The sequence below is a fragment of the Perognathus longimembris genome, chromosome 14 (genome assembly GCF_023159225.1).
Source record: "Perognathus longimembris pacificus isolate PPM17 chromosome 14, ASM2315922v1, whole genome shotgun sequence".
Taxonomy (NCBI): domain Eukaryota; kingdom Metazoa; phylum Chordata; class Mammalia; order Rodentia; family Heteromyidae; genus Perognathus; species Perognathus longimembris.
The window spans coordinates 39827329-39840314 of record NC_063174.1 but is presented as its reverse complement, the minus strand read 5'-3'; the positions used below and the strand labels follow the sequence as shown (position 1 = coordinate 39840314).

Below are 12986 nucleotides of genomic sequence, written 5' to 3'. Positions count from 1 at the left end.
CAAGAAAACGGCTACTGGAGGCAACAGACAGATTCCTGGACCTGCCACCATGTTGGGAACCGGGTCTCTGGTTCCCCCCTCCCCTCCCACCCATATCTCCTTTTGTGAGGTGAAAGATACAATACTGTTTTCTCTCCATGAGTCTGATGGGGATAGATGAAACCATGGTTCTTAAGCTGCTTGCTCCTTGGTGTAAGTTAATGTACAAATCCCAGGACATATGACAAGCTTAACTCTTTAAAATAAGTAAAGACCCAGAAGAGAAAACTGCACATTTGTATTTTTAAAGTAAAACTAGAGGCAGAGAATGGGAGCACTCAGGATCCTGCCAGAGACTCTTTGCCATTGTTTGTGGGATGGCTCCCTCCGAGGCCCTGTAGCATCATCTCCAGGCCCCTGCATCACAGGGAGCCGTGATGGATGGATGGATGGATGCGCCTTGTCGGGCTGTTTCACCACAATTTCCCTTGGGGCCAGCTGTCTGTTGGCAGAGCCCAGCCTCCCGAAAGATGGTATCTCGTGCAAACTCGACAGCTAACAGACAGCTCCTCTCTTTGTATATTTCCCCAAAGAAGAACCGTCTTAATCTGTTGTTGTTGTTTTCTTAAAATGGCATATTTTTTATTATAATCCACATATGACTTGCAGGTTCCCAGACCTCCATCCTGAGCCTAATAACGAAGGCGAAGGCGTCAGAGGCTCCTTGAGCCTATGGCATCTAAAGCGTTTGCATTTTTAAATGACCTGGGATTTAATTACTCACCGGCTCCCACATTGCACTTTCAAGACTCATCTCTCGTGCATCCTCTTAATGAGCTTCGGGGCTCCAACAGCCCAGTGGAAGCTTTGCTCTCAGGGCACTGGGTGGCAGGCTCGGGGCACCTGTGTCAAAAGCTTGTGGCTTTGATCTGCCCACGAGAGGATGGCTGGCCTGTCCATAGCTTTGGGAGACATCACTGCACTTCACTTTTTTTTTTTTTTTTACACTGCTTTGATTTGTGCTATTTTTAAAAAAAATTTCTATGCTTCAATCCTTGTTTATCTAAGTTTTTTTTTTTCTTATTTGGAAACTGATTTGCTTCGGTTTGCACAGAAGCTGTCTGTGGTGTGATGGATCGCGCTGGAAGTCACCCAAAGACTATCTCTGTTCCCAATTAGAAGTGGAGGCAGAGCCGCTTACAGGGGCCAGGGAGGTGGCTGGCTTGGGTGACAGCTGCTGCTGCTCTGGAAAGAGTAACGATTCGTAGGTTTATGTCCATGTGTATAAAATCAGGCTAATTTAAAGATGAGTTATGTGTGTGTGTGTGTGTGTGTGTGTGTGTGTGTGCATGCACGCGTGTGTGTTTGGGATCATTTTCTTTTAATGTCAAGTGCTGGGTGGTTCCTTTTGGGTTATGGGGTCTTGAAATATGTGTGAGATACAGAATGAGTATGCTTTTAAAAGAATTGCTAAATCTCATATCCAGATGAGACGTATTAGAGAATCACTGAATGGCTGAAATCCCGTAGGGCTCAATGGCAGCGCGTCTAGGATGTGCACTGTGCAAGAGCTCGGACCTGCGCCCTCTCTTCCTGCTTCACTGTGGGACCTGTTGTGGTCATGAGGTCAGGGCTGTCTGCAGGGTTGCGGGGATGAGTGGTACCTTTTCTCTCTCATGCTGCTTGGCAAGCATACCACTGGGCAGCTAGGATGCAGCCTATGGAATGCCACTCAGCCATGTTTTGAATAAGCAACAGTCAGAGCCATATTTAAATTCTTTCCATTTTTTTGGAAGCAAAGGGATAGCAAACTTCCCTGTCCCACCCGCCCCCCCCCCCCCAACCCCACACTGAGATCTGAACTGAAGGCTCATGCTCTCTTGGCTTCTAATCTGTTGTTTTGTTCTGTTTTGTTTTGTTTTTCTTCCCCTAGCTATTTTGATGATGGAGTCTACCAAAACTGTCTGCCTGCACTGGTTTTGAACCTTGATCTTCCAGATCTCAGTGTGTTGAGTAGCTAGGATTATAGGTGTGAGCCACTGGTGGCCAGCCAGAAACCTTTCTTTAAGAATATTACACACCAGGGGCTGGGAATATGGCCTAGTGGTAAAGTGCTCGCCTCATATACATGAAGCCCTGGGCTCGATTCCTCAGCACCACATATATAGAAAAAACCAGAAATGGCGCTGTGGATCAAGTGGCAGAGTGCTAGCCTTGAGGAAAAAGAAACCAGGGACCGTGCTCAGGCCCCGAGTTCAAGCCCCAGGACTGGCAAAAAAAAAACAAAAACCAAGACAAAACAAACAAACAAAAAGAATGTTATACACCGGTACTATGCATTGTGGCAGCTGCTAGCCAGGTGTGCCTATGGAACGCTTGAAATGTGGCTGGTTTGAGTTGAGATTCAGACTTTGAAGTCTTACTGTGAATGAAAGAGTGTAAGTGATCACATCAGTATTTTTCTTCTATTGATTTCATGTTGAAATGGTAATGTCTTAGACATATGGGGCTGAGGAAAATAGATGATTAAAATTAATCACTCCTGCTTCCCTGTATGTTTTACAATGTTGAAAGTGGTATAAGTGGCTTGTGTTATGTTTCTATTGGACAGTGCTGCTGTATGATTAAAATCAAAACAACACAGACTTTGATAGTAACACCCACGAGTTCTGGGGCTTTGAACAATGTCTCAGGCTTCTTTGCATAATTAGGTTCTCATTTTGAATCCACATTTTGAATAGAATGAAATCATAAAAATGAGTTGCTGCCAGGTGCTGGTGGCTCAAGCCTGTCATTCTAGCTACTCAGGAAGCTGAGATCTGAGGATTGCAGTTCAAAACTGGCCTGGGCAGGAAAGTCTTGCAAGATTTTTATCCCCAATTAATTGTCAAAATCCTAAAACCTGCAAACAGAAGTGGAGCCATGGCTCAAATGGTAGAGCATTAGCCTAGAGCAAAAAAGCTCAGGAAAGCTACCAGGCCCTGAGTTCAAGCTCCAAGGATGTCACACACACACACACACACACACACACACACACACACACACACATACACACACACACACCAATTGCCTTCACTTTCCCTGTTGTGTCTCACCTAGATTTTTTTTTTTTTGGTAGGTCCTCTAGGACCGTTGGGTAGTGCATTGCTTTGCTGGAGTCTCATGGCACCTCTGTGATCTATAGATACTCTGACCATCCCCAGTCCCCACATAGGGAAATGGAGACTGGGATTAAGGAACTAGCCGATGCCTCTTTTGCTAACAAATGGTCAGGCTCGAGTTTGACTCCAGAGCTCTCTGAAAGCAGAACATATCTGAGCTAATTAAGGTTTTTGGTAATTAGGAAGGAATAATGCCGCTGTGTTTCTCCATGACCCTGGGAAAGTCTCTCTGTCTTTCTGTGCTTTGCTTTTGACATGAAGGGATTGGGCCTGTGTGACATTGGAGACCCCGGGGGCTGTCTGCGTTACAGTGATCCCATTAGGGTTCCAGTTTCCCTGTGATTCGTGTTCTGTGCGTTCCTGGTGATGTCTGGTCAAAGAGGACCAAGAGAATAGACTGAGAGATGGGAAAGCAGGATGAAGACATGTTTAGTAGGGGGAAGAAGGAAGAGGAGGAAGGTCACACGGATGGAAAATTCCTTCTGGGGTTAGGACTGTTGTGGAAGGACAAACATCTCATGAGATGGTCATACACAGAGAGCCTGGCTTCATGCAGAGGAACGCCCTCAGCCTCTGATGAAAGACTGTGTCTTTCTTCCTGATGCTGAGTGTAGGAATGCAATGGAAATACACAGAGGGAGGATCAAAGAGAGGTAGGTAGAACTCATGTAGCCAACTAGGTGGGGGGAGGGCAGGGTGGGAATCTTCAGACCTTCTGAGTTCAAGACCAGACTTTGCCCTTAAGTTAAGCAGGATCTGAACTTTCCTAAGCTGCACTGTCCTTAGCTGTTGCTCGCTGGAAAATGGGACAGTGGCTGTGCTCTTGGATGTGATGGAAATGAAGTGACACCTAGAGAAAATGTTGCGGCATTAGACTTCTCATGTGCCAAGTCCACTGCCTATGGACAAGTGATTAAAGCAAGCACCATCTTAGCCCAGCCTGGGCTGCTAACTACTAACCAGACTGCAATGAATGGAGGTACTTGTCATAATCTCAGATGACATTCTTGTTCTGCTGTGTGGTGAGCTTATTTAACTTCTCTGAGTGCAGGGCAGTTTGCTTGTAAACTGAGATGAGTGAACTGGATAACCCATAGGCCTTTTCCATCCCCAAGACACTGTGCAATTCTGGAAATAGGATTTACTTTCAATTGGAAAGGCTAAGGGGGGGGGGAGGGTATTAAAAAATAAAGCTCATAGCTGGGCACTTATGGCTCATGCCTGTAATCTTAGCTACTCAGGAGACTGAGATCTGAGATTCACAGGTAGATAAATCCACATGACTCTCCTATTAGCTAGCAAAAAGGCAGAAGTAGAGGTGTGGCTCAAGTGGTAGAGCATCAAGCATGAGCAAAAAACCTAAAGGAGAGTATGACCCTGAGTTCAGGCCCCAGGACTGATATACACACCAAAAGAATTTCACTTATACATGTATGATGAGTCCAAGTTTGAGGGCTGATGGCCAGCTTTTTGTCTTCTGAGGACAGAATGTGAGGCAATAGACTTTAATGGTTTGATGAGACATTTGGAAGACTTGGGGAGAGAGTAACAATATGTCATGAGAGCAGGCTTTGGAACGGTGTGCTCCAAGCTCATTAAAACAGACTGTTTTGCTGACACTCACCTTAGATGGAACTTCATCACACAGGCTTTCCCTGACTCCCTGATCTAAAGTAGCCCCCCCACCCTCATTTTTTCTGCCATATTGCTGTCTGTCATTTTCTTCCATGTATTTGTGACTGTTCATAGTTGCTTCTTTATTTTGTTTTTTTAGCAGTGGAGATCTGTCTTTTTAGACTGTAAACCAGCCTGAGGTAGGGCCAGTCATTATTTAGTCACTTCCCGTGTCCTGTCCCTACTCCCAGGGCAGAAGCTGTCATGTGTAGGCAGTCAGCAAATATTTTTTGAATTAGTAGATCTTTCAGAAATGGCTGATTTTGTGACCACGATTTTTGGTAGTAAGTTTGCTCTTTTTTTGTGTGTGTGTCTCTCAAGAGATTTCAGGTCTCCCTCCCTCCCTCCCTCCCTCCTTCCCTCCCTCCCTTCCTCCCTCCCTTCCTTCTTTCTTTCCTTCATGCTGGTACTTGAACTCAGAGCCTCAAGCTCTTGCTTGGCATTTTGCTTGAGGCTGACATTCTATCACATGTACCACACCTCTTCTTCTGGCTACTTTTTGCTGGCTAATTGGAGATAAGAGTCTTATGGATTTTTCTTCACAGGATGACTTCAAACAGGGATCCTCAGATCTCAGCCTCCTGAGTAGCTGGGATGATAGGCATCAGCCCCCACTGCACAGCCTGTTTGTTGAAATTTCCTAGGGTGCCCGGGTACTCTTTCCTCATGTACTGTTTTGGGCAGAGGAGATGGATGGGGTAGGTTGAATTCTATTGAGGTTAAAAGAAAGCCTGGTGGTGCAGGGCCTGATGGGGCTGCTTATTTCCAGTGTCTTTCCTAGAGGAGTTCTTTGCTCTATGTGGTACCTGTGCCACAGGAGGTTGGCCTTGGTGGCCTGCTGCACCAGCCAGGATTCCTGACATCCTGTTCCCAGGTGAGGGGGGCCGGTGAGAGAGGGCACAGTAGAAGATGGAGGCCATGAGGAGAGAGCAGTCAGGCTATGCACCGGTCCTTGATTCACTGGCTTTTTTTGGGCTCCTGTGCTGCAAGCCTCAGCTCTGTTGGGGCTCTGCTGTGGTGTTCTCTCCAGGCTCTGGCTAACACTCTCCCTCTATGTCTCCAGGAACCACAGTGGATGGAACTCCCCAGCATACCTCATCATTCCTTTTTGGTTCCCCTTATCCCTGCCATACCTCTGTGAATACTCCATCTAAACTTCTAGTTCTCCCATGTATGTGGCCATTTAGTTCCATGACTATCATGCAGGATACCACTAAATTGACTTCTGCGGGGTGTGTGTGTGTGTGTGTGTGTTTCCCTTCCCTTCCATCCCCTTCCCTCCCCCCTCTCCCTTCCTCTCTCCCTCCATCCCTCCCTCCCACTCTCTCTTTCTCTCCTTCCTTCCTTCCTTCCTTCCTTCCTTCCTTCCTTCCTTCCTTCCTTCTTTCCTTCCTTCCTTCCTTCCTTCCTTCTTTCCTTCCTTTCTCCTTCTCCTCTTCATCCTATATCAGGTTTGGGGTTTGAGAAGTATCTTGAAGGATTCATCAACTCACTCTGCTTTGTTTCAGGAGCAGGGATGACTCTGGATACCATTTTTACCCAATGGGCCAATAGGTTACCTGATTATTATAACTAAATACCTGGTATAATGAACTTATCAACAGGAAAGGTTACTATGGCTCTGGGATGGGCTGCACTGCTTTGGGCTTCTGGTGCCGAATGGTAATGTCAGGAAGTGTGTGATCAGAGCAAACTGCTCACTTCATAGCCAGGAAGCAAATGAGGAAGAGCCAAGACAGTTCCCTTGGGGCCACGCCCCCAATGACCTAAGGACCTCCCACTAGGCCACTAGGCCTAAAGGGTCCATGACTTCCCCCTAGTGCCATCCTGAGTACCAAACTTTGAACACATGGGCCTTTGGGGCACACTCAATATCTAAACTAGGTACCCAGTGACCTAAAACTGTAGAGACATAATCAAATTCCTGATATTCTTCACCAAAACGACCTGCAACTCTAACGTGACTTTTGGCCACGGTTGAGCATTGTAAGTCCAACCTCGCTGGCTGTCCATGGGACACAGAACTATGCCTCCCCCTGCTGCTCTGGGGATTTGCCTTCATTCTTCGGTTTCCCTTGGCTTTGCAGGCCTCAGCTTCCCCTGTACTGGGGAGATCAGCCTCTCGGGAGTAGAGAGCTGGGCAGCCAGCATACCCAAGGGGAAGGCATGAGGAGAGTAATTAGGGCAATGCTGAGGTACTGCTTGAGTTTTCAGGAAATTCTTTAATACAAATGGATACTTTTCTGTCCCACAGAACAGCCCCAGAGCACTGGGCATTGTTTCTCCCTTTGTAGGTGGAAAAATGGGCCCCAGGTTCCTCTTGCTCAGGGTCACAGCAGAAAGTAGGGGAAGGGGGCAAGGCTGAGACTTAGGCCACACAGGGCTGGGATCTAACCTGGGCTGTGCAAGTGGACACTGGGCAGCTACCTTCCACCTTAGGATTCCTGTGCTGCCAGGAGGAGAGGGCTCAGGCTATTGTGAGTCCTCTCCTGGGGCTCTGGTCCCTGCCTGTCCTCTAGGACTGTCCTCCATATCTCCTCTGCTTCCAGTGGCCTGACCTGCCTTTCTGTGTTTCTTTGCCAGAAGTGGAGCTGCCCCTGAAGAAAGATGGGTTCACATCGGAGAGCACCACTCTGGAAGCCTTGCTCCGCGGTGAGGGTGGGGAGAAGAAGGTGGACACCCGAGAGGAGGAAAGCATCCAGGAGATACAGGTACTGCTGCGCCGGCTGGGGGTGCTACAGGGCAGCCCTGTAACTCTAGGTGCTAGGGGTGGGGTGAGAAGCTCAAAAATTCTTTTCTGATTTAAAACATTCCTCCCCACCCCCCGTGAAGTCACTGCTCCCTTGCCATCATTTCCTCTCTCCAACTTCCCTAGATTTCCATTCAAAATGTATTTACCGAGCCCGCCGCACTCCAGGTACGATGCTACGTCCTGGGGACCGGATGACGATCCAAGTAGACAGTCCTTCCTCCCATGTAATGACCAGGCTGTCCTTCAGGTCTTTCCCAGTACCACCCGCCCATCCTCTGTGGCCTCCGAGGCTAGTCTGGTCTCCATCCAGGCAAGGTCAGTGGCCTCTGTCTTGGTGTCCACAACCCTCTGTGCACATGACATCACTACAACTTGCAAACACAGGATGGTAACTATGAATTTCTACCATTTCTTACTGTTTACTTGCCATTTTTAAGGGGTGGGGTGGGGGAATGGCACTAGAATTTGAACTCAAGGTCTCATTCTTGGTAGGCAGGCCCTCTACCACTTGAGCCATACCCCCTATCCTTGCTGCTCTGGTTCTTTTCTTTTTCTTTCTTTCTTTTTTTTTTTTTTGGCCAGTCCTGGGCCTTGGACTCAGGGCGGAGCACTGTCTCTGGCTCTTCTTGCTCAAGGCTAACACTCTGCCACCTGAGCCAGAGGGGGCGCTGTGGCTGTTTTCCAAATACGTGGTGCTGGGGAATCGAACCTAGAGCTTCATGTGTAGGAGGCAAGCACTCTTGCCACTAGGCCATACTCCTAGCCCCGAGCTCTGGTTATTTTCAAGATAGGGTTTCTGTTCCCTAGGCCAGCCTGGGCTGCAGCACTCCAATATGTACTCCTTTACATCATTGGAGATGATAGGCACTCACCACTACATCTGGCTAGTGGTTGCTCCTCACATGAATATACATTAGGATTTGCTCAGAACAGCACTCTACTGCTGTCTCGCCCCTCCCTCCAGCTCCCTATTGATCAATAGGTTTCACTAAGGTTCCTTATGTTGGCTTCATTCATAGCTGTGCTGTGCTGTGCTGTATTTCAAAGATACTCATCCTGTATTGTTTTTCCCCTTCCCTTTTTCTCATGAACTTTTATGCTGAGGCTAGCCTCAACTATAGTCCCCTAAGCTCTGCCTCTTAAGAAGCTGGGATTTCAGGCTTGAGCCACTGTACCAAGTCTGCTTCAATTACTTTTCAAATTGGATCTTGCTTTCTGCCCAGGTCAATCTGGATCATATTCCTCCTATTTCAGCTTCCTCTGTAGCTGAGCTTATACATGCATACCACCATGCCCAGCCTTTTCTATTGAGATGGAGTCTTATGAATTTTTTCCCCTAGGCTGGCCTCAAACTATAATCCTTCTCATCTCTGCCTCCTGAGTAGCAAGGATTATAAGCATGATCCGCTGTGCCCAGCTTGGCCAACTTAATTTTTACTAACATAAAATAATGACCGTAATAATTAAATATGATTCAGTAAATTATGTTCATATTAATTTGTATATTACAATTTTATATTTTTTGTCATATATTATATATTTATTAGCTTTATGTTCAACTTAACCTTTATTTTAAAGACTCCCTTAATCTATTAAAATGACTATTGAATCATAATAGTCACAATAACCCAGTTTTGGTTCCCTTGGTGAGTACCACTGGCCTGTGAGTTCCATCAAGGCAGAGCCCACACTGTTGTGTTTAATATGGTATCTTTGGTGGCTTGTTCGTGCCATCTCCATGGAGACATAGAATGAGTCAGTGATTGTGGCTTCCTTCTCCACCATTCCTGTACTAAGATAAATGTTAATTATTTTCTATTTAGTGGCTACCACTTGTCTTATATTTGTTCCCTCCTCTCCTTTCCTTTCTGAAGCCTGAGAAGAATTTACAACAATAATTTCTTGAAACATAATAATTAATATTCATAGCAAAATGGTGGTGAGGAAGAGGCAGAGATTTCCTTTCTAGCTATGCCCCTTCATTAGCAACACTCCCACCACTTTTGTTACTACCAATGAATCCACTGACACACGATTTTCACCCCAAGTTTAAAGTCTACTTTAGGCTTCACTCTTAGTGTGGTACATTCTGCATTTTATGCGTTTGGATAAGTGTACAATGGCATGGATCACTATTATAGTATTATGCAAATTAACTTCATTGTCCTAGACAATGAAGTTCTGTGCTCTGCTCCTCCTTATGCTCCATCTGAAATGGGACCATGAATCAAATGAGTCTACCTAATGTATTGACCTTACTTGTGAAAATGCACATGTACTAAATAGGCTGTACTGTTTCATTACCATCCACCTACCCATCTACCATCCATCCACCCACTTACCCATCCATCCATCCACCCACTTACCTATCCCATCCATGCATCCATGCATCCATCCATGCATCCATCCATCCTTCTCTCCCTTCTTCCCTTCCTCCCTCCCCCCATCATTTGGCCAAAATGCTCAAATAGGTAGGGACAGGACAAAACCAGTCCCCTCTACCCATCGTCTAGAGTAACAAATAGTTGGAAAATAAGTAAACCAATTGCATTCTGGGATAAATGAGACTATGTAGTTTCGGTGTGAGAGGATGGACAGAATGTGGGCAGTGTCCTAAAGCAGAGGAAGGGTTTCACCTTGGTCTTATGCTGAGGAGCTGGTTGGGAGAACCCTAGGAAAACTTTGTAGGCAGAGGAGTGGGCACGGAGGCCCTGAGGCACGTCACAGCTGGTCATGCCCAGAAAACAAACAAGGCCCCTGGAGCTGGAGAACTCCAGACCTCTTGGGCCTTATGGGATATAAAAACGGCTTTTGGCTTCATGTAAAATGAAAAAGGAAACCAATTGGAGGATTTTAATCAGGGCAGTGAATTTATATTTCATAAAGATCCCTCTGGCTGTGCAGGGAGAGGACATGGGATGCAGGTCCAACAATACAGAGAGAGAGAGAGAGAGAGAGAGAGAGAGAGAGAGAGAGAGAGAGAGAGAGAGATACCAGTTAGGAGATTTTGAAGTGTTTCTGGCAAGAGATAACAGACTCTTAAAAAGGAGTTATTATTATTATTATAACAGTAGCACACATCACTGTTATCATCACTGTAGACTATTTCGAGTCACAGGGGAAAGGTTATTTTAAAATGTGTTTATGTTCCAGATAATGCCCTTGGATGGTGACTGCCCATATGTTATGGGGGACAGTTGGCTTTATGTTGGCTCTGACCCTCAGCTCCTCCTCCGCTTCTCAGCCCTGATGAGCTGTGTTCAGAACTCCTTCCAAGTTGGGGTCAGAGCTGCATGGAAGGAAACGGAGACACAGAGGGCTGTTGCTGGTACAGAGGCCAGACCTGGGGGCTTTTGAGTCACTGGGGGCTGATGGAAAGAGGGAGGGAGAAATCAGTTTACTCTTGATTGGTTTGGTCATGAGGCAGTGGTACTTGGGGTGGGGACCAGCTCAGCTGCCTTTACCAATCTTTTTTCCTGCCAAGCCAGAGTCTTTATGCCAGGTAACAAATTCCTTTGCCATGAAAAATGACAGTGAAGTTAGAACTGTACTGAGATGCCAGAGGCAATGACCTTTACATTCCAGGCCCTTAAAACTTACCCAGACTAAATGATTTCAAGATGGAGAAAGTGTGTGAGATAGCTGTACAGTCAGTTGTACAACAGTTATGAAAACCTCACCTTATCTTTACACCACTTTTTCTTTTTGTGCCAATACTGGGGCTTGACCTTAAAGCCTTGTGCTCTTGCTTAGCCTTTTCTGCCCAATGCTGGTGCTCTACCTCTTGAGCCATACTTCCACTTCTGGCTTTTTTGCTATTCATTGGAGACAAGACGCTCATGGACTTTTCAGCTGAGGATGGCTTCGATCCTCAGCTCTCAGCCTCCTGTGTAGTTAGGATGACAAGTGTGAGCCACCAGTGCTCTGTTACACGACATCATTTCACTGCTGGTTGCAGAGCATTTGACCTGTCCTATATCACTGGGTTTCTGTTCATGATTCCTGCATGTCAGGATGCTGAGAGGCTTGCTCTGGACCTGGGCCAACATAGTCTCTCGATAGGTCAGTGGTCGTGGCCCATCACACAAGGCTGTTTCTCTTTGCTGGCTAGGGTTGACCCAGAGATCCCTAAGGACGTTTGGCTGATATCTTCCCAAGTAAAATGTGTGGAGAAGGCAGACAAGTCATTAGGACTGTTTCAAGGTCTATGGGAGGTTGATTGGGTGGCCAGTGGTGACTGGAAAAGAGTAACGTGGCAGCAGGCTGCAGAGATTGCTATCACTTCCTCCTGGGCTTCTTGCATTGAGAGCAGGCTAGAAGCACTGTGTGGGAGGCCACTGGAGCAACCATGGTGAATCAGATATCTGCACAGTGCATGCTTTGTGGGAAACCCTTCCATAGTTGCTGTGACATTTTGTTCCAGTCACCACCAGGCTTGTGGTGTTATTCTGTGGGACTGAGTACCTGCCTACCTTTTTTACCTTCCTCTTCCTATCTCTATGAGCCTCCTGAACTCCAGTGGCACCAGCCTCTCTCTGCTCATTGGACAAGCAGGTCACCCTGCCCTGAGGGCTTTGTTCTTGCTGTTCTATCTGCTTCCCCCCTTTCCCTCTGTCCCTATTCTTAGGACTAGACTTTGCTCCTTGTTCAACTCTCATCTCCCTCCATCTTGTCCTTAGGTAAGCTGCAGCTAGGGTAAATTCCCTCACAGATCTCCTCCACCTGTCTCTGCCTGTCACTGTCGATGTCACAGGTGGAATTATGTGGTTTTCCATGTTGTTTGAATCCATCCTGCCTTCGCCACACTATGATGGCTGCTTGGAGCCAGGACTGTGGCCATTTTGCTGCATGTCTGTGCACAGTCCCTGCCATGTCGGTTGAACACATTTCCATTGTTTAATTGGGGAAACAGAAGCATGAAAAGGTGAACCCCCCAAACTCTCAGGCCCTCCCCTGACATGAAGTCCATTGAGGTCCAAGTCCATCCCTTCTGATCCCACTCCCACAGCGGGGGCTGGGTCCTCTGTCACCACCTTCGATCCCTCCTGCAAACCTGGAAGAGCACGGCCACCCTCCTGTAGGGCAGTGAAGTGCTTAGGCCCTGTGACATTTGTCACCATTATGATATTTGTCATGCTGGCCCTTGCAGTTCTTGATATCTAGGGCTGAGAAATGCAAAGGAAGCAAGTTCACATTCTGATCATGGCTAAGGTGTAAGATCTCAAACTGTAATGCTTGTTTTCAGCCTGTCTATTCTCTGTAAAAGGGAAATGGGGTTTTGTGCTGACATGTGACTCGTGGGCTGTTGGAGAGAGAGTGTTTGAATTTAGGATCTTTAAACTCCATTATAAGCCATGGGTTCTAATGAAAAATCGATCTTTAAAAGTAACAATGGGGCCAGGCACTGGCGGCTCACACCT

The 12986-nt window shown here is 46.8% G+C and overlaps 1 protein-coding gene across 3 annotated transcripts in view; it reads left to right on the top strand.

The window, feature by feature from the left end:
- Dpf3 (double PHD fingers 3) overlaps positions 1 to 12986 on the top strand; it is a 242640-nt gene that overhangs the window by 122187 nt on the left and 107467 nt on the right. For all 3 annotated transcript variants that reach the window (XM_048362472.1, XM_048362473.1, XM_048362475.1), the window contains exon 4: positions 7398 to 7525. In XM_048362472.1, coding sequence (XP_048218429.1) covers positions 7398 to 7525 — 128 coding nt within the window. The remainder of the gene's footprint in view (positions 1 to 7397; positions 7526 to 12986) is intronic.